The sequence below is a fragment of the Penicillium canescens genome (genome assembly GCF_028828765.1).
Source record: "Penicillium canescens strain IBT 15451 chromosome Unknown utg000005l_segment0_segment0, whole genome shotgun sequence".
Taxonomy (NCBI): Eukaryota; Fungi; Ascomycota; class Eurotiomycetes; order Eurotiales; family Aspergillaceae; genus Penicillium; species Penicillium canescens.
The window spans coordinates 3,404,292-3,430,404 of NW_026703967.1; the positions used below are offsets into that span (position 1 = coordinate 3,404,292).

Genomic DNA, 26,113 nt, shown 5'->3' on the forward strand with positions numbered 1-26,113 from the left:
GGATGATAGCGATGTAGATAGATGTAGATAGATGTAGATATAGTCATTATCAGTTGTTTCAGAAGGGAAACCGCTACCTAGTTTAGTATAGGTACATGTAAAGAGATCCTTGGCTCAAATCAGTTTTATCTCAGTGTTTTCTTGAACAAATCTGCAAGTAATGTGATTGGTCCATAGTATCTCCGTAACGGACTCTAGTTAGAACCTTCAACGATATCGCTCTGAGTGGCTGCAACCTAGTTCAGTGGCTCTAAACGCCTCATCTGAATGGCTGAAAGTAGAAAAGTGTCCACTCTATGTGGCTCTATATGCTGGTCATCCCCGTATTACTCCACTTCCTTCTTTTTTTTCTTCTTTTTTTCTTTTTTTTGGGGTGTATCTTGCCTACTCTTTTTATCTCTCCCATCTTCCCATTTATTCAAAGTTCCCTCTCTGGCATGAACATCAATCACTAAGTCCTTTTTCTTTTCAATATGGGTCTCGTTGAACGTCGCCCGTCCGGGGAGCAGGGTGTGGACACTACCAATGCCGATCGGACCTTGGAAGACATGGGTTACAAGCCTGAGTTGGCGCGCAATCGCTCCATCTGGCAAGTGACCTTTATGTGCTTCATTCTCTCTTCGGTTCCTTACGGTTTGTCCACTACTTTCTACTACCCTCTTGCTGCAGGTGGTCCCGCCAATGTGATCTGGGGTTGGGTAATCATCTCGTTTCTGATCCTCTGCGTGGCTATCTCGCTGGCTGAGATCACTTCGGTGTACCCCACTGCCGGTGGTGTTTACTACCAGACCTTTGTCTTGTCACCACTCTGGTGTCGTCGTGTCGCCTCCTGGATCTGTGGTTGGTCATATGTGGCAGGCAACATCACGATTACCCTTGCTGTGAATTTCGGAACCGCCTTGCTCTTCGTGGCCTGCTTGAATGTCTTTGAAAAGTCACCCGGAGTTGGTATCACCGATGACTTCCAGACTTACCAAACCTTCCTCATTTTCTTGGCCATCACCCTATTGACTCACGCCATCTCTGCATTTGGCAACAAATGGCTGCCGTGGTTGGAGGTATGTTCGGCACGTGCCATATTACCCCATGGGGCGTAGGACTGATATGTTCTATCTAGACATTTGCCATCTTCTGGACGTTAGCTGGTCTGGTTGCGATCGTTGTCTGCCTCCTGGCCATTGCTAAGCAAGGTCGTCACTCCGGTGCCTGGGTGTTTGGTCACTTTGAGACTCAGGCCGGGTGGCCCGCTGGATGGTCCTTTTTTATCGGTCTCCTGCAGGCAGCTTACGCCACCTCTGCAACAGGCATGATCATCTCGTGAGTTCCTTGTTGGACTGAAACACCGCAAAAGCCGTGCTGACAATATCTAGTCTATGCGAGGAAGTGCGTGAACCCGCTATCATGGTCCCCAAGGCCATGGTCGGAACCATCGTCATCAACTTTGTTGCCGGACTTCTCTTCTTGGTCCCCGTGTGCTTTGTGCTCCCTGATCTGACTTATTTGATTAACCTCGCCTCCGGTCAACCTACCCCGGCGATCTTCAAGGCCGCCATTGGAAACTCAGCGGGCGCCTTCTGTTTGCTTATTCCTCTATTAGTTCTGGGAATTATCTGCGGCGTGGGTTGTGTTACTGCCACTTCCCGCTGCACTTGGGCCTTTGCCCGTGACGGTGGAATCCCCGGTTCTGGCTGGTGGAGCACAGTCAACCCGAAGCTAAACATTCCTTTCAATGCCTTGGTGTTAGGCATGGTGGTGGAAATCTTGCTTGGAGTGATTTACTTCGGCTCTACCGCTGCATATAATGCCTTCTCCGGTGTCGGTGTCATTTTCTTGACCACTAGCTATGCTTGCCCGATTGCCGTCTCACTGATTTTCCGCCGCCGCGAAGATATCAAGAAAGGGAGCTTCAACTTTGGAGTTGTGGGCCTCGTTTCTAACGTACTTGCCCTTGGTGAGTAGGAACTTGTCTCTGATTTCCCAAGAAACTTCTGCTAATTGTTCTGTAGCCTGGAGTATTCTTGCTATCCCTCTTTTCTGCATGCCGACTTTTATGGTGGTGACCAAGGAGAGCATGAACTACGCCTCGGTGGTCTTTGTTGGCTTTGTTGCAATCGCTGCTGTCTGGTATGGAGTCTGGGGTTACCATAACTACCGGGGTCCGCCAACCGACGCGGTGGTGCCTGATGGAGCCTCATCGCGACCTACCTCGCCTCCAACTTATGCCGAGGTTCCTGAAAAGGTCCGGGATACTTGAATAGGTTTAGTGGCCGTGGTCGTGGGCTTTAGCAGTGAAAGCTGTGTCTGTCCTTGGCTCGCCTGAGAGGCCTTTAGCACCTTCGATAGGAGCCACTTGTATGTACATCAATAGGTATAGATACCCCTCGCCGTTCGAAATTACTATGTAGCTTAGTAAAAGACTGGCTACATAAGAGTAAATTGCCCATCTGATGATTGGCGGAGTTTACGAAGTAAGATAAAACAACAAACGGCGAGAGAACTAATGAGACCTAATACAGCGTGTTATCTAAGGAACTCACAGGACTTTTCAATGAACCTACTTCCGCATCGAATATATATTCTTTGTTTCTGAATCATGGCATGAACTGACTTCGAGTACGGAATGTCTTATCGTCATTCACCTCTAAGAAGTAATGGCTGCCACATGGTCGGTCACCAGACAAGTAAAGTCAGAGGTTCCATAATAGAACGTGTTTCCGTCATTTGGCGATTGTCCGTAACTGAGGGTGTCTCCATACTGCCAATATAGATCAGCCGCGACACCAGTGGCCGACAGCGCCGTCGCTTGCCATGGTGCCTCAATTGTACAGTGGTCGGATGTGACACCGTACTCCTCAAAGAGACATGGCTTGCCAGCAGCTGCGCAGGCGGCTCCGTGGGAGGTGATCCACCCGTTGCCCCAGTCGTTGGAAGTGCCCCCTGGATAAATTAGCAATGGTTAAAACTTAGGAGAAGATATGCGTACAGCTCGAAGGATAGAGATGGAATGTGGCGAAGTCAATGGTGTCAATGTCCAGGTTCATGGTGAAGTTCAACCCCTCGCCATAAGAGTAAGGGTAGCTGCCATCGGAGCCAGCGTCTAGTCCAAAGCCCTCTTGAAAATTCGATGTTAGTCAATCGATAGGCGTGAAAGACTATCTGCGCTCACTCACCATCACCAATAGCTACCATGTGCTTCGAATCCAGAGACTTGATGTAAGCACTGGTAGACACAATCCAGTCGTAAAGGACCGAAGGATTGCAACCGTTGCAACGTGGCTCGTTGGCTAGTTCCCAAGCAAACACGGCAGGCGAATCAATGTAGCGCGATACGACTGCCTTAATGTAGGCGCGATAGGCTGTCTGAGCTGCAGTGTTCGTGTACCAGCTGGTCTGGCTTCCGCCAAATGCTGTAACATACGCCGCCATTCCACCATAGTCAGACCAGTTGTTGACGAAGTTGATGATAAGCTTAATGTTGCGTTTCTCTGCAGATGCAACCACGTAGTCCAAGCGCTGGAGGCCGTCCGCGCCGGTATTGATGGTAGCCGTTCCACCGGAGAGTAGCTGGTAGTAGACAGTCCCGGATGATGGTACGGTGTTAACATCGTTGAATCCCCAGACTCGGAGGATGCGAAGCCCAGATTCGTTCATGTGATCTAACACAGTATCGACATCGTCATTATTTGTAAGAAACCCAATCCAGTACGAGTTGGAGCCTGCAAAGTAGCTCGTCTTGCCGTCAATCTCAAATTTGAGCCCATTCGTGGTAGGGAAACCAGTCCCTCCAGTGCTAGAAGTCGTGGTTGAAGTGGTCTTGGTAGTTGTTGAACTAGCCTTGGTTGTACTTGTCGACGTGGTAGAAGCCTTTGTGGTAAGCGTGGTGGTGGTTCCACCACTTGATGCTGCAAGAGTTAAGGGGATGGACATCATTTGAATCTGCTAGCAGCACTTACATGCTAAGCATTGGCTATACCAGTCGTTCTGATATTGACAAACCCAACCCGCCGTACATACTGTCGTTCCAGAGTAACCGCTTCCACCGCATTGTCCGTAAGGTGCGACTTGAGCAGAGACCAGACCGGCCAAGGATAGAACTGCTACTACTTTCATGGTGACTGAACTTTCCAATTGCCTGTAAAAGGAATGCCGCGCAAAGTTGAAAATATATATTTGCACCAGGTGAGGGGATGACAACGGGAGATTATCCCGCCCTCAATTAGGACATTAGTTTATCACACACGGCGTGGACATCATCTCCACGAGCCCTCCGTGTTGTTTGTGGAAAGGCAGAAATACCCTCGCCGTGACGAATCTAAGGATTGGCATTAATGACAGGCCTAATTTTCCCAACACAATCCCTGCTTGTATTATGCGGGGTACCTGAACAAATAAAAAGCACAAATCAAATGCCATTGCGGGGTTTCACGCAGAAATGGAACGCGGAGGCTTGCTAGCTACCTGAGCACGCTTGCCTCGACTTGTCAAGGCGTTTCAGCCGCCGCACCTAGAAAATGAGGCCGCATTGGCAAAAAATGATCATACGGAAGAACGGATAGTTGAACCGATTGCCAGACGTTCGCAGGCCGAAGGATAATGTGTTTTTTTAATAAACCGAGAGTGGTTAAAGTAATAACGCTGTCTGCCTGTAAAGCGTTGATCGGACCGGAGTGATCGATATTGGTTTCGGGAGCTAGTTTGTGTTTACAACCCAAGATTTAATATGTATATGTCCATATTGCTACCAAAGGGAATTGTCCACAACGTTGGGAGGGACTTATAAATGATAAGTGGTGGTTAAAGCCACTTATTGCAGCAGTCAGCTTTGCTCAATCAATATGATCACCGCGGCGGTGGGTAGAATCTCGCCGACTCACAAGTCAATCGACTGAGCCAAACGTGGTCAGCCTGACAGGAGGCACACATAGCTCAATAAAGCGACACCGATCTAGATTGACCGTTTTCATAGGATCCGCCTGTTCCTTTGACTGGCTCCGTCAATGAGCACAACGGGTTCTCGAACCGAGATCCTTTCCGACTTGGTACGGGGAATGAAGGATGGATCGGCGCAGTGTTGGCGGAGTAGAGCTATTCCGAGATTGAGGGAAGATGCGGATATTGTGACGTTACGGAGTCCTCTGCGTAAGTTTAATAATATTGAGTGCTGTCTGATTGCCAGATTCATTACCAAGGACAATGACGGACGACTCGACAATCCCCCATGTAAAGCAGGAGGAAAGGGGCTAAGGAGGAAATGAGGGTTTTCGCCTGATGTGCCAATTACCTAACGTATACTTGCCCCTGAAGCCCCTGGAGCCCCTGGGGAAAATATCCACGGAAATCGGGCATGCATGCGTATAATTGAGAATCATTGATTCTAGAAAACCTAAAGAACCCAGTAATGCCAGAATTGTCTAGCAAAATCGAAGGGTGAAAACTCTTCAATGACGTAGGGCGGGTGTGGCGCCCCAGATACCGCCACTGACGCTCTCGGCATGCAGTGTGCACTATACCGACTGGGCGGGATTATATCGGGGATGCTGTGACACGCCCGATACAATATACCTCAGCGGGTCATAGTGCAGTAATGTCATCGTTCTTCCAATACGGTCCATCCAAAAGAATCTGAAGTTGAGAGGGTTTCACCCCGGAACTTCCAGACTCCGCATTTTCCCCTCAGAGCAAATCTCCTTCCTTGTCTGGAGATGCGCGGCCCCCCGGGGGAGGCATTCACCGGGACACTGAAGAGGAATGAGCTGCTTTGCAGTCCGGAGACTCCTCTGGGGTCGGAACGCCCGGCTTTTCGCTGACACATGGCCCACCTCGTTCTCCAGACTCCAGAAAGACTTATCCGGAGTATCAAGGCACTCCCACAACCCAGTATCAACACATAAATGGCAAGTTGATACCCTAGACCAAATCTCGGCTCCGAGATTTCTGATCCCGAAGTTTAGACCGAATATCAAACCTTCGGCATGGTCTTGGCTGGCGATGATATGCCGAGTCGGGGAAATTCGCCACTCGCTTGGAGCCCGACCCTGGCCTCTCCGGACAATCGGCTATCCGCTTGAATGACGAACCAGAGCCGATGACCACATGGGACTGGCTGTGTATGGCTTCTCCCCTCTTTCTGTGGAGTTCATCGGGCCGTGCGAGTCGGCTTCGGCCGGCATGTTGCCTGCCTACCATGCTCATTTGTACATTTGGCCATGGGCATCGTCATCTCGTGCAAGTAGCCTATCCACACTTCTCTCCCCACTTGGTGGAATTGAGCCGTTTTATTGCTTTCCTGTTGATTACAAAAGGGGCCTTGTCCCCCATGTTCCCCCGGGGCTTTCTGTTGTTCCCCATGGGCCTGTCCCCCGAAATCTTACTCCTCTCTTTTTGTCATATTGCTGCCGAACCTGGTCTCTAATTCCATATACAATCCAACTTGAGGCCTCTTCAGTCAGATAACTTTTACCTATACACCATGGGTGTCGAATCCTCTACCCACCATGGGGAGTCCATCACCCAGGCTCAACAGCCAACCCTCGATACCTCCTCCCACAATAGCCCCATTCAAAAACCCATGCGCCCCGTGGGCGTCGATACCCCGATCCCTCGGATCACCATGCGTTCCTTGGTGATGGCCCTTTTCGTCTCGATGGGTGGTCTCCTGTTTGGATATGACACTGGTCAGATCTCCGGCTTCCAGGAAATGAGCAACTACCTGGAGCGGTACGGTCAGCTTGGCGCCGACGGCTCATACTCTTTCAGCGCTACGCGGTCTGGTTTGATCGTCGGTCTGCTCTCTATTGGTACTATGATCGGTGCCCTAGTCGGTGCTCCCGTTGCTGATAAGCTCGGCCGCAAGTGGTCTATCACCTTTTGGTGTATGGTTCTCAACATTGGATTGATTGTTCAAATCGCCTCTCCGGATGGCCACTGGTACCAAATGGTCGTCGGCCGTTGGGTCACTGGTCTTGGCGTCGGAGGCTGCTCCCTTCTCGTGCCTATGTACCAGGGTGAAAGTGCTCCCCGTCATATCCGTGGTGCTATGATCAGTTGCTACCAACTGTTTGTTACCCTTGGAATCTTCCTGGCCTATTGCATCAACTTGGGTACCCACACAATGGACGGCACTGGTCAGTGGCGCATCACCCTCGGTCTCACCTTCCTCTTCGCGTTGGTCCTTGGCGGTGGTATGGTCTTCTTCCCCGAAAGTCCTCGCTACGAGTTCCGTCACGGAAAGGTGGAAAGCGCCCAGCGTACCCTAGCAAAGCTCTATGGTATTCCAGAGAATCACGTCCGGATCATGGAAGAAATGGACGAGATTCGCGAACAGTTTGAAGCCGAGTCTGATGACCAGAAATGGCATGAGTTCATCACTGCTCCCCGCATGTTCTATCGTATTGCTCTTGGCATGGTCCTTCAATCGCTGCAGCAGCTCAGTGGTGCTAACTATTTCTTCTACTATGTAAGTCGCATCTCAGCCCCCTACCGTCTACTATCCACTGAAGGAAACAAAATACTAATGGCTCTTTTCTCGAATAGGGTACAACTATTTTCGAAGGCGCTGGCATCTCAGACAGCTTCATTACTCAGGTCATCCTTGGTGCTGTGAACTTTGGAACTACATTTGGTGGTTTGTATGTCGTTGAAAACTTTGGCCGACGCAAGTCTCTTATTTTTGGAGCCGGCTGGATGTTTGTCATGTTCATGATCTTCGCATCAATTGGTCATTTCGTGCTGGACGTGGAAACCCCTACCAACACTCCTAATGCTGGCAAGGGAATGATTGTGGTCGCATGTCTGTTTATCGCAGCATATGCCATGACCTGGGGCCCTATGGTCTGGGCTATTGTGGCTGAGCTATTCCCATCCAAGTACCGTGCCAAGGGTATGGCTCTCGCCACTGCAACCAACTGGCTGTGGAACTTCCTGATCAGTTTCTTCACCACCTTTATCACAAAAGACATCGACTTTGCGTACGGCTATGTCTTTGCTGGTTGTCTCTTCTTCGCCACTCTGATCGTTTATTTCTTTGTGATTGAAGGAAAGGGTCGCACACTGGAGGAACTTGATTGGATGTATGTCAACAAGGTTGTCCCCTGGAAGAGCAGCAGCTATGAGATTCCTCAGCGCCAGGAGTGGGCCGCCGACGAGAGCCCTTATGGGCGTAAGGAGGAGCAGATGTACCACGCAGAGAACGCCTGAGTGCATGAGTACACGAGCCTATGATCTTTTTTCTTTCCCATCATTCGCAATCGGGGTTATTCTGGGTTTGCATGTCACGATATCAGCTTGGGCCTGGCGTACTGAGTGGATTTGTGCGGACTTTTTTTTCTTTATACATTTAAGGGTGATTACATACATCTTGCATTTATAGAACTTAGACAATATCTAGTTGCATATGAGCACCATTTTAAAAACCTGTTTTCCGCCAAAAGCCATGCCAAAACGTACAATTGTAGGCAGGACTTCCTATCCTTAGTAGCGGCGGATCAGTTAACAGTTTCTTGTTTTTACCAGAGGGCAAGAAACAACGCAAGGTTTCCTAGGTAGAACGCCACTACCTCAAGAATCTTATGCAGGGTTCAACACACCTTTTTACCCCTTTTTTATTCCACCGTTATTTCCATTTTCCAAGAATCCCGTAGACGTTGGGTTAGGAGCAGTATGGTCGATTGCAGCAACGTTATCCTAGTAAAGTGTAGTCCTTCTACATTCTAGTATCATCTGTGGAACTCTCCGTGGCTTGTCAAAGCAAGACACTGAAAAGCGTGAAACGGAGCTTTGCTCCTCATAAATGGAGATGCCGATCCTAAAGAATGGAGAGCGTATACTTCCTCCCTAAGTGAACCTTCGTTGGGTCCAAAACCAACGGAGCAGGGATTATATGCCAGAGCCTAGACCTTTATCCAGGGTGCGGACAATCAATCCTTTCGGCATGATAAAAGTGGTCACAGCGAATACACTGTTTCCGAAGTAAATCCTGCAGTCATACGACGATTGATAATCCAGAAGACCAAAATCTGCAAACCAACCAATACCAGCCCTGATGTGACCAGGGAAATCATTATTAACAAGCCTCTGGGGTAACTTTTGGATGAACACCATGAATGTCAGTTGACAGAAAAGATAAAAAATTCACATTTCCCAGCAGATACGTACAATATCGGTGATTCATCATCCCGGAAAATCTGGGTCCCTGCCATAAGACCGGCAGTAGCTGACATTACAACTGTGTTAAATTAGTTGAGCGAAGTTCGTACAATACAATAGATATCGGGTAATCATACACATTCTAGATATTCAAAGCATGAGTGAGTTAGTGTATTTTGTATAGCGATTGAGGCGCCCTTAGGTAGGAAAGGCATACTTACGCAACACTGATGCTTCTCTCTTGAGGGCGTCGGCAGTTTATTTGAATCCAAGCATTGTGGATTGGATGATAGCCAACTGCCAATCCATTGACCATTGTCCATAAACCAAATCTGGCCCATTTTCCGACACGATACTCCATCGTTCTCAAGACGATCAGTCCGATCAGGTATACGGAGATCGCAATCATAACAGTTAAGCCCCGTTTCTTCGTTTTGTCACTCAACCATGCAAAAAACAAGATGACAGGGAGAGTGGAAAAACCCCCAATTGCAGCCAATGAATTTGCTTGGATTCGAGTGAAGCCCAGTTCCATAATAATACTGGGAGTGTAGGTTGTAAGTGGACTCCACGTAGAGAAGACACAAGCGGTGGCAATAAAATGTGGCCACTTTTCAATGGTAGTCACAGTATCCCATACTAATCTCAATGGTATCTCGGCTTTATCAGAATGAACCAACTGATCCTTTTCTGGACAGTCGTCCGTTGTCCTCGGGCCAACTGCTAGGCAAGACGAGGCCGGGGAAATGGTTTTACATTCAGGAAGGAAAAGGCAAAGAACCATTGAGACGAAAATCGAAAAAAGTCCTTCTACTGCGTGTATCTTAGCACTCCTGTTGCTTTAGACTATATTCTTGATCTTACCGAGGAAAATCCATTGCCAGCCGGAGAGATTGGCCTTTCCATCCAGTTTCAACAAACCCGCTCCAATTAAAGGAGAGATAGCTGTTCCTCCAAACATGCCGAAGAAAAAAATAGCGATTCTCTTTGTAAACTCGGGGGCTGCATACCAGGTAGATAGAGTATACATTGCACCGGGGATATAACCGGCTTCGGCAAGTCCAAGGACGGCTCTGGTGACCAGAAAACTGGCTTTGTTATGTAGGAAGATTTGTAAGCAGGTTACAAGTCCAAATACGAAAACCTGTCCGCTAAGCCACTTCCGAGGACCAATCTAGCGTCTTTGAGCTTTTGGTCTATTCGAGTGGATGGGTGCTACCTACCTTGTGAAGCATCATATTTGAGGGAATTTCAAGTATAATAACACCCAAAAACATAAGTTGGTTTCCAATGTTGATCGTGTTTTGATCCACGGAGACGGCCACTGCGAAACCACCCGTCAATGCACTCGCGATGTTGGTTCTATCCAGTTGGTAGCTGGCAAACCCAATGAGTAGCAGTGGCAGGACCCTAAAGTCCGCTCTTTAAGGGTTCGGCGTCAGAGCTCCATAAAATCAGTTCTTGGAAGAGCACACCATACGCACATTCTCCGATGGACGTTAGAGTGCCTGCGTTTAAAATCATTATCTTGGCCGAGATCATGGAGTCGAATATGTGTACAATCGGTCATATTCAGCGCTCAAAGGTCGGTTATGTTGTAACAAAGGTCGGTTTACGAAAATTCTTGTCCTAAATTTGAGACTTCTTATTCTCCCACGAAGGGGACCTTGGGGGCCTTGGAAATTCAACACCTTGTGGACGATAAGTAAACGCACTCAACGCCACCGTGAAGTAAAAAAAATTTACTTGCGCCATTGATATCAAATATTCTGTTCCTTAAGGAACGCCTACAGTATCAGACTGAAACTCTAGAAACTCGCAGCCGAAGATGAAAGTAGGCAGTGAAGATATGTTTATTGGAACTCGACTTATTTCCAAACGAACCAAGGAATAATTAACAAAAGCCGAATTGATCAAATACCGTCCACAAAACTTTCAGAGACACACCACAAGTTCATACTCGATCGCAGTTCTTCCATGTCAAATCTTGGATAATTGTCCTCTCAAATTGACTTCGCAACATCTGCCCGAGAGGAAGCTCAGGCACGGCAGCGGATCTTAGCGTTGTTCAGATTGATTGGAATGGCGGCATTGGGGTTTCCATCAAGATCAGCATAGGTGTGCTGAGCAGTTAAGGTACCTATGACAGCACCATTGTTCTTAATGACGCAGTTGATTGATTGCGGGAAGGCAGTCAGCTGGGCAGCATTCGCCTTGACGGTGCCTCCAGCCCCGACGGAGGTACTGCCAAAGAGCGACAGGATGCTCTTTTCGGTATCATCTGCGAGGAATGGCACGCCAGAATATGCTCCAGATTGGTCATTGGAAAGAGCAACAGTGACCTGACTCCACTGGCGAGCCTCGAGGGGCGAGGCAGCGGCAAGAACTGCCATGAATGGGAGAAGAGTAGCGAAAGTAAACTTCATATTGAGAATTTTCAACGAGATTCGATTAGGATGAGATGTATGATTTGGAAGAACAGACTGTTCAAGGCAATTAATAAAGAGATGGAAGTTCTTGTGCTCTTGGATGGAAGGTATACAACAACTTGGAGGAAGACGTAGGCTTTATACCTGCTCCACTGGAATACTGAGCTGTAACCGAGGATGCTGTCTTCTTTCTAAAAAAAAACTATTCTTAGATATTCAGCTCTTGATACGGCCTGCAAATGAGGTCTCGAGTCCAGAAAAAAGCAATGCCCTATAGAAAGTTATGTTTTCACACAGCCCTGAAATCGAGATCAGCTGAGGGCTTAGCCCAGGATCCCCTACCTCATGGATATACTCGCATTGTAAGACAAGTATCTTGCATGACGTGGTTGGAAGCAGCCACGCAGTGCGCTTGATACTAACCATGTCTGGTATGTATTTGTATCTTCATGTGTAGTGCAATTCACAGGTAGCGAACATCAATACATGAGATAACTGAACGTTTCATTGCGCCACCATTAAATGGAATGTTGTTGAAACAGACAGGATTGATCATCTCGATTTTAATGTTAGTAGGTTTGATCCTGAGAGACACAATCCGGATATACGGAGATTGTAGGTTTATCATTTTGCTTTCAATGAGCCGTGCGTACACTGCTCAGTTCCTCCGTTCCATTTCTGCATGCGAATTTACACTAGTAACGTATTTGCGTTGTCAGTGAATTTTGAAAGTTGTTAATAATTCAGTGCGCGTGCCAAATATTTTGCCTTGGCATCAGAATGCCATGCGAAGCTGACACGAGAGCTCACCGTGTTTTGTCAAGTTGGTAGGTACAGTTTCCTGATATCAATTTGCTATCTTTCAATGCATTTATACATTTTTGGGGGTTTTACTAACAAGCAGCAGTTGCTAGATCGTCAAGAATTACTGCTGCCGGAGTTCACACGAAGAAGGTAGAAACATGACAAGAGTAAAGAAAGGGAGATTCGGTTTGTAACGAGAAACATTTGAGCCAAAAATCCGTTTACAAACTTTCAAGGCCCAAACCGAGGTGAAAGATTGGACATGATGCCTAGTTGTCTCAGTTTAGTGGAAGTCACAGAAATACGAAGAGGCGTCATCATGAAAAGCAATACACACAAGTTTTGCACACAGCTCATGGTCAACTTCGTATTTACCCCTCAGTGTCTTACAATGTGGATCGTACACGAGGCTCACCTTGATCTGGCTGAGATATCTCAAGCCAAGCAGAACTCAAATTCCGAGTGAGACCAACACCGATCGTTGGAATCGAAGGTAGTCATGCGCCAAATCTGGGGTAAGACATTGGAAGGAGCGATTGTTCTATACATCACGCTAGGCCCAAAGCAAATATCTGGGGGGCCTTAGGCTCCCCGATGTCCTTGGACCTCCCCTGCCGCTGTTATTCCTGGTATCTGTCTTGTCAATTAATAAAATTGTTGCAAATTTCTTTTGTCCACCTGTCTCATGCTACAAGTAGCATTGTATGTGTGCTCAAAGCTATTTGGTTACCCGATTGTAAATGAAGTATAAAGCTATCAACACAGATCACCATGTCAAATACTGGTGCTCAACAAATCCCGGGTTGAATCTTCCAAGGGGACTTTTAGAGATAGCGGTGGGCTATTTCGTGACCTGCACTAAGTTACAATTTCATTGTACTTGTTTGTCTGGAAAAAGTCTTCTCACACCGCCCCCGCTCGTGTCTTGGCGGGCGTTGGTTGGGCTTGGAGCTTGGGGACAAATCGTATTTCTCCCCTATGACACCAAGTTAAATATATCGGCCAGTTGAATAAAGGTTCTTCTTCAAGAAAGACCGTATTGGCTTTATGGATGTGAAGCGCATAAAAAGAAATACCGACTTCTAGTGCGCTTTCATAGGGCCCCATATATACTATTATGCAGCATGTCACTGTTAACCGACTGGGCTGCTTAGGGAGTAGGACCTTAGTATATCCTGCTGTGGGGCATTTGAAGTTCTGCGGCAAGTGACTAGATCTCATTTTGGTAACATTGTAGTCAGGACAGTGACGAATTTTGAGAAGGGTGCCTGATTATGTTCTTATTGAGGCTTCCATCGCATTCAGGGGTGCAGATTGCTGTCCCAATTTTTGAGATCTTTTGCTCTTTTTCTATTTCCTTCTCTGCTCCTGCCTTACATCAGTGTTCTGAGTATGCTCGAAAAACCCAATCCTTTTGTTGAATAGTATATAAGCCTTTAACATGGATCAATAGATGGAAAATATTTAATGGGCTTGTACTTGGATCCTAATAAAGAAGTTAATTTTAAACTGGAGGGGAGAAAAAGAAAAAAATAGAAGAAGAAAAGAGAAAAAGAAGTCGCTGTGATATCGGTTAAGCGATGCGATGTATATGAGACATTCACTATGCCAATTCTCTGACTAAGGTAAGCAAGAGGCCTGAACATGGGGTGAAAGTCTGTTGTCGCATTTTCTTTTGTCCCCCGCCCGTCTTTAGCTTCAAGGACATCATAAGAGTCCCCATACGAGATCATCTCCTGGCTGGTAAGCTCTAATGTACCTTAGATGTTTCACGGGACACAAGGTTTATTTCTAACGATCCTCAACCCGCTGCTTAGCTGGTAGTTCCTTCTCCAATCCACTGGGCTGGGGCTGTGGTCGACAAACGTCCTTGTCAAGGGCGGGTTTCCCCCCTGTAAACTAGATGATGGTCATACGTACTCTGTCAAACGTGTTTGCAATGGGTACCAATGTTTCACATCCCCGTTCGTCGATATGACCGACTCTTCCGTCCGTATTTCTGCTATCTTGGCTGTAATCCAAGTAATTTGGTTCTCTTCTCCCCCAGCTGTTTAGTCACTGGTTCGCTAAAGGGGTTCCATGTGAAATCGTGCTTCTGGCAAGTACATAGGTTATACAATGCTATGGACCTCATGCCATTCCAAGGCTCAGGCCCTCCTCATTTCTACTCGTGGAGAAGTTATCGGCCTTCTTTACTTCTCCGGACTTTGTCTATAAACGAAACTATATGTGAGGCAATGGTGATTTTCTTTTGACACGTATGGATCTTTTCTATAATGAAGATTATTCATGCGTGGGCCCAGATTTGATTTCAGGTACCTTAGATAGGCATGGGATATATATATCCACGTGCGATCTGTTATAGGTCGAAAATTATAATCATCTCATAAATTATCACACTTAGAACATGTTGAAATATTACGATGAATGACGCTACGGAAGCATGTATGTCAAGGCCAACGAGGTGGTTTAAGCCTGATCTCTCTCTCATGAGAGAGAGATCCTATTTAATGGAGAGCATTTCTCCTGAACTATTCTCTATATAGTAGGTTCAATGCTGATCATGAGATTCATGCTTGGTGAAGCAGGCATTTCATGCCTGGAGACCCATGAAATCTCAACAGAACACTAACCTGTTTTCCTATACCAGGTAAGACGAAGATTAGCCTACATTTTGATATTCTCGAGTATTGAGAAAGTGCGTTCAACGAGGCTGGTTACACATATCTAGACCATACGGAAACACCGGCACATTCAATAATCTTTACTGATTTGATCACCCGGTCCTATCACAATCCAAGGTCGTTTACATTGCTAACCGATGACAGACATGGACTTGTCTCAGATGGCTTACGTCAAGTCAAGATCTAGATCTAACCTTCCGGATATCATTATGAGCAAGGTAACACTACACCGCAAGAGAAGCATTCAAGTGAGCATTGTATTGTGGCAAAATCGCTTAGTCAAGGGCTGACTCAATTGGCTGAGGCTCATCGGAGTTCCAATGAGGCAACCCAGGTAGAGTATTTACATGTACTGTACACTCGCACAATCCACACTCCTATGGATTATCTCTCTTGGCAGAGTTGGACGTGAGGGAATTTTCCGGGGTCTGCTCGGTAGCCTCGGAACAATCTCCTCCCCCAGTTTCGGGCAAAGTTGAAAATCGGGCACTGACATGTCCGTACACTACGGGGTCAAAAAGGGGGGATCGCTACCTGAAATCCCCACTCATAGTCCTTCCAGAACAGTAAACGTTCCCAGTCAAAGCCCTCTTACCCACTCACGTCAAAGGCTTCCCAAAGTCTTCGAGGACCGTGACCAGGAGCCACATGAAGCCTGGAATTTAGCGCAGATGGAGTTGTGGGGGGATTCGGGGTATACCAAACAGATAATCACCTTGACTAAAACCCTCTATCTAATGCTATCGAACACGTAGAGGGGCCCCGGGGGGTTGCGCCGGGCCGGGTGCGCCGGGCCGGGAAGATGCAAGTTGCCGGGCGTGACTCTGGGGGTTGGTTGGTCGAGGCCGAATACCCCACAACTTCCGAGATGCGTTCGGTGAAGATATTCGGCTTAGGTAAGCATTACCCGAGACTTAACGAACACACATAGTCGCGTTTTAAGATGCGATATTGCATCTCATTGGCATATATTACGGATTCTTATTCACTTGAACTCTCTCCACACTTGCGGAGTACGTCACTGATTTATTAAACATAATTATAAATCGCCTATCAAATTCTACCCCGGTCCGACCCCATTGCCACCTGGGCAAGCGCCAAGGAAGCAAATTTTGGTCGCTTCATCTTTGGCCACCTCCACGTTGCACGATATTTGTTTCTTCCACTACTCGTCTTCTCGTTCAATTCTTGTTCAATTGCATTTTTCACCTGCCAACATGAGTGTCCCCGAAGCTCCCCATCCTATCCCGCAGCGATTTGAAGTCGACGACGAGACGGAGATGGAAAAGATCAAGCATGAGGAAGTGCCGGAGGATCCATTCGGAAATGAAGAATCTGGGGAGGTGAAGTATCGTATCATGCCTTGGTGGTTAGTGCCTATCCTACTATTATCTGCATATATCGTTTAAGCGCGCAAGCTGACCAACTAACAGGCAAGCTGGAATGCGTGAGAGCCTCCTATTGAGACAATTTACTCACCATGGATTTATATACTAAACTACTGTTATAGTGATGGTCGCCGAAAACATCTCCCTGGGAATTCTATCCCTTCCATCCGCCGTCGCAACTCTCGGAATTGTCCCGTAAGCAATCTTCGTGCGCAGGCGGCACAGGACGTCCACTAATATGATACTAGGGCATTTCTCATTATCCTTGGCTTATCTGCGATATCATGGTACACCGGGTACATCATGGGCCAGTTCAAGCAGCGGTATCCCCAGGTGCATAGCATGGGCGATGCCGGAGAACTCCTTCTAGGGCCCATCGGGCGTGAGGTATTCTATGTCGGCCAGTTGCTGTTCATTATCTTCTTGATGGCCAGCCACATTCTCACGTTCTCTGTGTTGCTCAATACAATCACAAACCACGGCACCTGTACCATCGTGTTTGGGGTTGTTGGTTTGATTGTCAGCTTCCTCGGGGCCCTTCCGCGCACTGCAGAGAAGGTCTTTTGGATGTCAACTATTTCCGCCCTGAGTATCTTGATTGCCACAATCGTCACCATGGTCGCCATCGGCGTTCAAGCTCCCGATAACGTTCAAAACGATATTACCACATCTCCTAGTTTTACAGACGCCTTCCTCGCGGTGACAAACATCGTCTTTGCCTTTATCGCCCACGTCTCTTTCTTCGGCATCATGTCAGAGATGCAGGACCCTAAGGAATTCCCGAAATCATTGGCCATGCTTCAGGTCGTGGATACCATCATGTATATCGTGACTGCGATGGTCATCTATTGCTATGCAGGCCCAGATGTATCATCCCCGGCACTATCTTCGGCCGGTCCTCTCATGAAGAAAGTTGCATACGGCCTAGCAATTCCAACAGTGCGTTTTTCCATATGAACTTGGTTGAAAATTATGTGCTGACTTCGGACAGGTCATTGTTGCCGGTGTGGTTTTCGGACACGTTGCGTGCAAATACATCTACGTGAGAATCTTCCGAGGCGAGCGCTCCCACCATATGCACCAGAGGAGCTTTTTGGCCACAGGAACCTGGGTCGCGATTGGCCTGAGTACGTGGACCGTTGCGTGGATTATCGCAGAGTCAATTCCGGTGTTCAATGAGTTGTTGAGTCTGATCGTGCGTTCCCCAAATCAAGGTCATGTGCGTTGCTAATGTCGCTACAGAGTGCTCTATTTGGAAGCTGGTTCAGCTGTAAGTATAGCGAGAATATGGAAGAGACAATGCATGAAGGGGTGCTAACTCGGAGCAGACGGTCTCCCTGCCATCTTCTGGCTTGTTATGAACAAAGGAAAGTGGGTTTCAACACCACGAAAGATCGTCTTGACGATTGTCAACTTGGTAATCCTAGCTATCGCCTGTGCCATTGTGAGTTTGGCCCATCTTTTTTGCACTTCAGGATTGTCTGCTAATCAACTCAGTGTGGACTGGGACTCTATGTCTCAGGCAAGGCCATCAACGAGAGTTCTTCCAAGTCCAGCTGGACATGTGCCAACAATGCTACTTGAAGTCGGCCAAAATCATGATAAAAGACATAAGGTGTCACGGCTTTTGACTCCTTGTTCTATAAATTTGTTCAAGTACTTGTGATGTTATATAGACATTTTGTAAGATTTCTCCAGGATAGAGTACATTTTCAGCCGTGAAGGCGAGCTCAACCATTGTACATATTCATGCTCAGTCGCGACTAGATCTGTCGCTCAATGTCCAAGGCGCAGTTTATTTCCCCCCCGTTTTTCCACTGTGGCTATTCTGCTTCGTCTCCGATAAACCCAGACATTCTGCAATATTGAAAAATACATCAACAGAATTGTAGACTCCACCAAACAACTCCTGACATGGGCCTTGTGCAAACACGGGAACGTCAGTCAATGAGTGGACTCCCTGGCTCGAGTCGACTGGCAGTGTTCCGTTAACCAGAAAGCCAGTGACTGCATCCTTGTAGGCAGCATAATACCCATTCTCCTTATCCTTTGATATAGCGGCAGGGGTTCGCGGACCCTCGCTATGAACCTGGTAGTTCTCTCGGTGATCGGGGAAAGCAACAACGCCAGAGTGAAGTGTATACCGCGGATCCCAGCGTGCAGGAAAGTGAACACCTTCCGAGTATCGCAAGGCATTGGGACCGCCTACAGTGTATTGCGACAGTCCTGACTCCCTATAGTAACCAATGGCTTTGCGCTTGTCTCGGTCCTCCTCTTGCGCATCCATGTACTCAGTGTCGACAGAGCCGGTGACATCGAATCCGTGGCCATGGTCAGCTGTTACGATGATAAGGGTGTCTTCCAGCTCTCCGAGGTGCTCGAGGCGTTCAATCGTCGCACGAACAGTATCATCGAGCTCCAAAAGCTCACCCAGGGACCGATCATAGTCCAGCGAATGCATCTGCTTGTCAATACTGGCGGCCTCGGACATGAGGAACCAGCCTTGATCACCGTGTCGTTCATGGAGAACGTCGATTGCCTTGAGAGTCATGTCTTTGAGCCCGGGCAAGTCATCTGCATCACGGTCCGAACCGTCAGGATAATTGCTTTGGTTCTGAAGGTTGGCCTGGTAGACATTGCGGTCCAACCAGGTAGCAAGATTAGAAGTTTGGAAAACACCCAGTAGTTTCTCATCCAGTGGGGCATCGTGCAACGCGGTGTTGTTCCAAGCAACATTATATCCCTTCTCGGAAAAGAGCTTGTAATAATCCCGTTGGTTCTCTTCGCTTTCAAGGAAGTCTTCGGCTCCAGCTCCGAGGAGGACGTCGGGACCATCCCAGTCTGTCCACTCATACTTGGTCAGGCCTTCATAATAAGCGCCGATAACATGGTCATATTCTCCACGGTCGCTGGTATGAGCCGCCAATCCAGCAGGGGTGGCATCTGCCAAGAAGGCGGTGGAGACAATTCCGACGCCGGCATCCGGGTGACGACGGCGGAAAATTTCCGAAATGGTCTCAAATTTGGGGTCATCAAACGGATCACTGGAGGAGTCGACGTAGACATTCAAGGCATTGACGGTAGTCTTGTGGCCTGAGTAGAGGGCTGTCGCGGAGTTTGCTGAGTCGGTAATGAACGAGTCCATCGAGTGGGTCATTTGGTGTCCAAGCACAGGAAATTTGTCCAGTGCCATTTTTGTCATGTACTTCCCGTTGATGCTGCGATGAGCTATCAGACGTGCAGCAGTGATCATATTTGTTGTCATGCCATCGCCAATGAACAGAATGACGTTCTTCGCTCGCCGCTTCGTCGGGATATCACGAATGAGCCAGTTCGCCACAGTTTTCTGAGTCCCATAGTACGTCAAAGTAGCTTCATATTCCCCTGGCTCATACAAAGCCACTCGGCGAAATGCTTTGGCTGTGGCATTGACCACAGAGGGCTTGTTCATGTCTTTTGCAAACAGATCTATTCCAGTTACAAAGTGGTTCAATTAACATAATCAGCGACAGGAATATCTCACCTTCATACCATGTGAAGTTCCAACTCTCCAGCTTTGGATCCTCGACATTGAAGAACTCGGTAGCTGGAACAGGGTTGCCGCCTTTTTTTGCGATAGTGAATGTAAAGTTCTCATCTGGTCCTCCAATACGCTGTTCGGAGCCATTGATAGGCGAATGTACTTCGAGCCGAATATCAAAGTATTGACCCGGGAGAAAATCGGCCCTATAAAATGCGCGCAATTAGTTATGGTGAAAGGTAATGGGGCCAGGGCGAGAGAAAACAAAGAGACCCATGAATAGAGAAATCATGGCCGTAACATGATACATGTGAGCATGGGGAGTGACCTGGTGCCTATCACCCAGACAACCCAGGCAGACAAGAACCACAAAAGGAAGACTTGATAAAATGTAGCAGAGTATTGGGATAAGGTCCAGGCAGTTTCCAAGGGATATGGGAATAACCGTTTCAAGCAGCCTTCCTAACCGTAACAAGTAGAATAGAAGTAATACATACTGATCTGGCGGAAACACACATCCTAATTCAGGGCAACCACCTAGGCGCTGGAACGTCTGGGCAATCGTGCGCGAGAATAGGCAAGCTATGACAGCAATTGAAGCAGCCCGCATATTGACTGCCAAGCCAAATTATACAGAATCGAGCTGGTGGCGGGTTCATAAGGGACACGGGCTCTTTAAGTAGATCGAGATGGAGGAAGTTCGAGAGGCTCCCTAGATTAACGATCGAATTTCCGTTACACCGTTAGCTCCCCACATAACGTTACATATTTGTCGCGTTCTAAGTACGTTCCGATAATTCTAGCCGTCGGAGTTCGCTCACTTCCGCTCATAGATTGTAGAAAAAACGCTATCACAAGCTAATAATGAATATAATGAATACCAAATGACAGTTCAGTATCAAGAACACGTGCGCAGAACTTGGCACTTTTCTGGCAAGCTCCAGGCTTCTTGCCAAGGTGAGGGGGCGGACAGCCAAGCACGCCAGGGAAATATTAGGCGTCCGCCAAGAACATTTTCTTGGCCAGCGCTCCCACGTGGTATCTTCTGTTGGCACCAACGAGAAGAAGGTGCCAAGGAGTACCGATTAGTGAATGCTCCGTAGACGCCATATGTGTACGGTTTATGTGTTAAGGTGTCGGCATTAAGTTACCTTATGAATACCGCGTGAAACCCGGTCTATAGATGATCCGGATGGCCTCGGGTATATGATATATCCGAGGACCCATTATGTAAGGTCCAGTATTATGTGGATATAATGGAAACAAACGAAGACTGTAGGTGGTGACACCAGTTAATGGACGTACTATACGCTGACGGTAGCCTCGAGTGACGAGACTCTCGCTTTGTGTAAGCTGCTATGCTGGATAAGTAATACCTGTCTTAGTATGAGAGATCGCCTTGTATGTTGTAGATTCAGGATCAGCAGTCTTCTAGGCGTCGTTTTTCTTATATGCGATGGTATACAATAGATACCGAGGGAAAAAATAAGGAAACAATCAAGGCCCCTCTGGCGGCTCCGAAGCAGCCAGATTACACTGTCTAAAAACTCTTATATCATCAGGTTTCAACGATCCCACCACTGTATGCGACACGCCATGGTTATTGAACAGCACCATATCCCCCTCTTCCCAGTCATGCGCGTATACATACTGTGGACTGATCGCGGGACGCTGAAGACGGTACATCAGATCTCGAACCTCCTTTAAAATGTCAATGATGCTCCCATCGGCGCAATGGATCTTACGGATTGGCGCTGGGTGGACCTGTAGAGATAGTTTACCTGTTACCGGGTTCTTCCAGGCCATGGGGAGAATTTGGATCTTAGAAGGATCGATAGGGGGCAGCTTGGATTCGGGCTTCTCACGGCCTTCGGTGTAGACGCTGAGGCCGGTGGGATGCATTTTGGCGGGTTTGACCCAGTTGTATCTGTAATTTTTTTCCTGGTCAGTGGCTTGTGTGATTTAATTACGTGTAGCTAAAATTTGTTTCTATCTATAGTTTGAGGTGACGTACGGATGTGGTGCGTATTCCGCTTTGCTTGTACGGAAGAATTCCTGATCTTCCGGAGAAAGCATGTTGAGCGGTGCAGTCAGCTTTTCCCCGTAACCATCATCGTACAAGATCGTCTGGCGACGACATTTGGGCACTTGCACCGCCATAAGGGTAGTGACTTTTGGCGGGTTGAGATCATACAACCCCGCATCAATATTCCAGCGATTGAAGCGGGTGTACGCGTCGTCGCCTTGGTCCTCAGAAATCACCTCACTATAGGTACGGCTGTGATGAGGATGCCGCAGCTTGATGTCTTGGAGGCCCATGAAAGACTTGATGAAACCGTGACCCTTTATCTGAACCTGGGGTTGATTGGGGATTCCCATGAAGTATCCATGGATATAATTATCAGCGGTTTTGTCATGGCCGTACTCTTCGGAGGCCGGATCGAAACGTTCGGTCAGCTCGTACTGGGCTCTAGGAGAGGGATCTTGTTGTTTTTTGAATAAGACAAAATGGTGGTGGTTTAGAGCGTCGTGGATGATGGCGAAGTCGTCATCTATTAAAATGTTTAACTTGGCACCTCATGATGTGCTGGCTGTGATCGGTTAGGTACCTACCATGAGATTTTCCAGGTCTACCAAGTCGAATGACATTGGGACCCCATGTCGAGAAACTCTTGCAGTGGATAGATAAAGCGACTGCACACGGTATCATACCACAATTCCAAGGCCACCAGAGCAATCTACGACCAGATATCTTGCTCCCAGTCACAGACCATGAAATCCCGGAATTTCGCGTCTGTGAAATCAACGACCGGTTACCCATCAGTTTTCTCCACTATGTTGCAACGGCCTACGAGGCACTAAGCGGCAGCACATGGAATACGCCCTTGATCGAACCTGCCACGAAGTACAATGTACTCCTAGAAAGCCTGTTTGACTTGTTTGACCCGGATGGCCCGGTTCACTTTGCCAAAGGTTTTCCTTCTAATAACCCTCTGTTTGGCTTTATTGAAGAGCGAACCGGGAGGAGGCCGAGAACCGTCAGGCTAGGAGATCTCCGTATAGTGCACAGTACAACCAGCTAAACCGGGTTCACCTTATGCTGTGCTTTGAAGGCAGGTCCCACGATCAAAACTCCACCGGGTTCCAATCTCGAGGTAGATGGTGAGATGCTAGAGCCAGTGCACCAGGTGGGTCTGCAGCTCTACGATTTTGAGCTCTTCTCTCTATCCCGTGAGATGTGCGACACATTGCCGCGTGCTGCAGGAATAACCCCCGGAGTGTGTTCATCGCCCACGATAAACGCGTCCTAGGCATTATCCTCCAGGAGCTAGACAGCCTCGTTTATATGCAACGAGTATTGTCTCCTGCACAAGCGCAGATCCTGCGTGAACATATCAACTCTGCCATCCTTGCCATCCGTCCCGGAACGCCTGCTTTCAGAGACCTCCTCCATCTTACCCACACTAACCCCTCGAGATCAAAGACCAGTATATCCTCAAACCCACCGGGGATGCTCGCGGAGCCGGCATCCTGCTAGGAAGAAACATTTCCATTGAGCAATGGCAGTCGACGCTAACCTCTCTCGACAGCCAAGACATTTATTCGGCAGCAACCCAGTATATGCTGCAGCCCCTGCTGGATTTACGGTCGTTTGAATGGTTCTGGGATGAAGAGCGCCAAGTCCGCAAGAGTTGCAGCGTAGGCACATACTATTCTGTGAAAGGACGTTTTGTAGGATTGGGAATGTGGAGAACAGGGGCAGTCTCGGAGGATGTGATTTCTGCTTCTACGAAGGATGCGACGTCTGCTTTAGCCATGGTTGCTCTTACTAGTTAAATAATCCCCCAGAATGAAAGGGAAGGCCATCTCACAGGACCTAAAATCCGATGTACCACTGACGATATACTGTAGAGAAGTACCAACGGACTATTTGAAGAATAGCAAATGCGATAATGGAATTTCTACAAACGGCATACATTGCAATGGTGTTAGGTTCCTTATTTTGCTTATATCCTTCACCTCTGGTGGAATGATCAACGTTAGCTCCATATGATGATACCCTGACGAGTTACAGTTGACTATAAACACACGATCTCGTTCAGTTCATAATCCGGTGAAACACCTCCAGACCATTTCATGAAAGATAGCCTGGCTGTCAATTGCTTGTAATCTATTGGCACAAAGCAAAGGTATCCCAATGGGACTTCTTTATTATGCTTCAGCTCGGGGTTGAACTCGAACATGTGTTAGCTAAAGAGGCACTTCATGTTTTAATGCACAAAACGAGCGGCAATGGATTAATAGGTTAAGATATACTTTCAACTGGGGCGCCATTAAACCTGCTCGATGTACACTGCTCTAGGAGCTTCCTTGTGGGAAACTGCGTCGTCTAGACCAGTTTCACACTCACCATCTTCAACACTGTGGATTTTGTCTTCTGGGTTGATCTTTTGCGCAGCCCCTGCTCTGGTGACCACCTCAAAACGGCTTCCCAGCCGTTCCTGTCCACAGGCCATGATAATAGCACAGGCAGTGAAGACAATACACATGGTGATTGTCATAACTTGACTGTAATTTGGTTTTGGCCCTGAGGGTGTGTCGCGGATCCAATTACTGGCTGCAACAGTTGAGATCTGTGCAGCAGGAGAAGACAGCATATTCCCTGCAGTATCGATAAGTCACAGGATAAGCGGCAAATAGCGTCCCGCGAGAGGGGGAGAGGGGCTCACCTATCTGATAAACCGTACCTGGAAAGACACCACGAAATTGCGGCGGGGAATACTCATTCAAGAATATCGGCATAATGCCCCATGCCCCATTAACTGCTGCCTGGATTAAAAAGGTACCAGCGACAATTGGGCTCCATGTGTTTGGGATAGTCCAAAGCGGGATTATGCAAGCGCCGAAGCAGCAAGCCACCACAACCGTCAAACGACGACCGAAGAACTGAGAATAATAACCACAAATAGCTCCTCCCACGATGGCGCCACATTGACCGATGATTGTTGCAACACTGGCCTGGTCAGATGAAAATCCTTTTTGGACCTTCAAATAGGATGGGTAAATATCTGTGCGTAGAATGAGACAACGTTTCGAGGAAAATATGTTTTGATCTCCTTACCCTGCGAACCATGACTCATCCAGTTAAACCCCATGCACAAAGCAATGCAATACAAGAAAATCTTCCAATATAACCGCGAGGCCAATTTTAAGTCCCGCCACACGCCGGCAACTTTATGCCGAAGAGGCATTTGACCAGCGTTTTCCCCGTCGTCATTCACAAAAATAGGGGATTCTGGTATGAACATGACAATTAAGGCTACCAAGCCTGTAAAGCCAGCTCCAACATGAAAGATGGCCTTATAACCTTCACTTGTGTAACGGACAGCCGTGATATTGACCACGGCAGCAATCAGATAGCCCAGGGCATAACCTTGTTGCAATAGCCCTGAAAACAAGCCACGGGCCTCAACAGGCATGTTTTCCATAGACATGGCTGCAGAAAGTCCCCATATACCTCCCATGGCGACACCAAATATAGCTCTAATGGCAATAAATGACGAAAACTCCGTCACATAAGCCGTAGCAACTTGAAGGCCAGCCAAGATCCATAGATCTGCCGACAATGGCCATTTTCGACCGAAGCAGTCGGACATGATACCGAAAAGGACTGCTCCCACTGACCGAAAGAGGAGAGTAAGTGTGATGGATAACGTGATACTGCTCAAGTCTCTGCCATATACAGTTGCCAAGTCAGTGGCAACGAGGTTGACTGCGTTGAAGTCGTAACCATCCGCCGTCCAAGCAGCCCTGCCTCAAAAAGAATTAGCCCCGATAGGATAGGATACACAAGCACATGCAATCTCACAATCCAAGACAAAAATATAGCCATGCTTTCAAGTCAAGAAGAGCAACCACTTTCCACGGTGGGGGCGGCATGACGCGAGGAACCTCCTCCGTTACCTCATTGCCATTCGCATCAATGTGGGTAACATTGTTTTTCCACAGTTTGAGATTCTGAATAACACCCATCTTGGACCTAGAAGGGAGAATATGACAACCAAAAAAGAATCACTTCAAAAAGTCGCCACCTCTGTGAGCTTAGATATGCCTTATTTTTATACTGATTTTCAAATTGGGTTC

At 47.7% G+C, this 26,113-nt stretch overlaps 11 protein-coding genes across 11 annotated transcripts; 4 read left to right on the top strand and 7 right to left on the bottom strand.

Annotated features, from left to right (window-relative positions):
- Window positions 1–473: 473 nt before the first annotated feature.
- Window positions 474–2,254, top strand: N7446_008905 (putative amino acid permease; the record flags this gene model as incomplete). Its single annotated transcript, XM_058517650.1, has 4 exons — window positions 474–1,058; window positions 1,118–1,317; window positions 1,371–1,951; window positions 2,007–2,254. The coding sequence occupies 4 exons, from the start codon at window positions 474–476 to the stop codon at window positions 2,252–2,254; spliced, it is 1,614 nt and encodes a 537-aa protein (XP_058371296.1).
- A 387-nt stretch (window positions 2,255–2,641) lies between these two features.
- Window positions 2,642–4,110, bottom strand: N7446_008906 (uncharacterized protein; the record flags this gene model as incomplete). The annotated part of the gene is made up of 4 exons (XM_058517651.1): window positions 2,642–2,937; window positions 2,984–3,112; window positions 3,171–3,902; window positions 3,954–4,110. The coding sequence occupies 4 exons, from the start codon at window positions 4,108–4,110 to the stop codon at window positions 2,642–2,644; spliced, it is 1,314 nt and encodes a 437-aa protein (XP_058371297.1).
- Window positions 4,111–6,469: 2,359 nt separating this feature from the next.
- Window positions 6,470–8,196, top strand: N7446_008907 (sugar porter family MFS transporter; the record flags this gene model as incomplete). The annotated part of the gene is made up of 2 exons (XM_058517652.1): window positions 6,470–7,456; window positions 7,534–8,196. The coding sequence occupies 2 exons, from the start codon at window positions 6,470–6,472 to the stop codon at window positions 8,194–8,196; spliced, it is 1,650 nt and encodes a 549-aa protein (XP_058371298.1).
- Window positions 8,197–9,168: 972 nt separating this feature from the next.
- N7446_008908 (uncharacterized protein) lies at window positions 9,169–9,928 on the bottom strand (the record flags this gene model as incomplete). Its single annotated transcript, XM_058517653.1, has 2 exons — window positions 9,169–9,223; window positions 9,366–9,928. The coding sequence occupies 2 exons, from the start codon at window positions 9,926–9,928 to the stop codon at window positions 9,169–9,171; spliced, it is 618 nt and encodes a 205-aa protein (XP_058371299.1).
- Window positions 9,929–9,985: 57 nt separating this feature from the next.
- Window positions 9,986–10,565, bottom strand: N7446_008909 (uncharacterized protein; the record flags this gene model as incomplete). The annotated part of the gene is made up of 2 exons (XM_058517654.1): window positions 9,986–10,318; window positions 10,368–10,565. Coding segments are annotated over 2 exons (531 nt in total), but the record flags the coding sequence as incomplete, so codon positions are not given.
- Window positions 10,566–11,183: 618 nt separating this feature from the next.
- On the bottom strand, window positions 11,184–11,570 carry N7446_008910 (uncharacterized protein; the record flags this gene model as incomplete). Its single annotated transcript, XM_058517655.1, has 1 exon — window positions 11,184–11,570. One exon carries the CDS (start codon window positions 11,568–11,570, stop codon window positions 11,184–11,186), a length of 387 nt encoding a protein of 128 aa, XP_058371301.1.
- Window positions 11,571–16,278: 4,708 nt separating this feature from the next.
- Window positions 16,279–18,033, top strand: N7446_008911 (uncharacterized protein; the record flags this gene model as incomplete). The annotated part of the gene is made up of 8 exons (XM_058517656.1): window positions 16,279–16,430; window positions 16,495–16,508; window positions 16,572–16,644; window positions 16,698–17,388; window positions 17,441–17,644; window positions 17,692–17,719; window positions 17,778–17,893; window positions 17,947–18,033. 8 exons carry the CDS (start codon window positions 16,279–16,281, stop codon window positions 18,031–18,033), a joined length of 1,365 nt encoding a protein of 454 aa, XP_058371302.1.
- A 211-nt stretch (window positions 18,034–18,244) lies between these two features.
- On the bottom strand, window positions 18,245–20,579 carry N7446_008912 (alkaline phosphatase; the record flags this gene model as incomplete). Its single annotated transcript, XM_058517657.1, has 3 exons — window positions 18,245–19,917; window positions 19,973–20,175; window positions 20,467–20,579. 3 exons carry the CDS (start codon window positions 20,577–20,579, stop codon window positions 18,245–18,247), a joined length of 1,989 nt encoding a protein of 662 aa, XP_058371303.1.
- Window positions 20,580–21,466: 887 nt separating this feature from the next.
- Window positions 21,467–22,618, bottom strand: N7446_008913 (TauD/TfdA family dioxygenase; the record flags this gene model as incomplete). The annotated part of the gene is made up of 3 exons (XM_058517658.1): window positions 21,467–21,896; window positions 21,984–22,521; window positions 22,579–22,618. The coding sequence occupies 3 exons, from the start codon at window positions 22,616–22,618 to the stop codon at window positions 21,467–21,469; spliced, it is 1,008 nt and encodes a 335-aa protein (XP_058371304.1).
- N7446_008914 (uncharacterized protein) lies at window positions 22,612–23,806 on the top strand (the record flags this gene model as incomplete). The annotated part of the gene is made up of 3 exons (XM_058517659.1): window positions 22,612–23,038; window positions 23,087–23,247; window positions 23,447–23,806. 3 exons carry the CDS (start codon window positions 22,612–22,614, stop codon window positions 23,804–23,806), a joined length of 948 nt encoding a protein of 315 aa, XP_058371305.1.
- Window positions 23,807–24,303: 497 nt separating this feature from the next.
- N7446_008915 (uncharacterized protein) lies at window positions 24,304–26,002 on the bottom strand (the record flags this gene model as incomplete). Its single annotated transcript, XM_058517660.1, has 4 exons — window positions 24,304–24,632; window positions 24,700–25,038; window positions 25,092–25,780; window positions 25,839–26,002. 4 exons carry the CDS (start codon window positions 26,000–26,002, stop codon window positions 24,304–24,306), a joined length of 1,521 nt encoding a protein of 506 aa, XP_058371306.1.
- Between the last annotated feature and the right edge of the window lie 111 nt (window positions 26,003–26,113).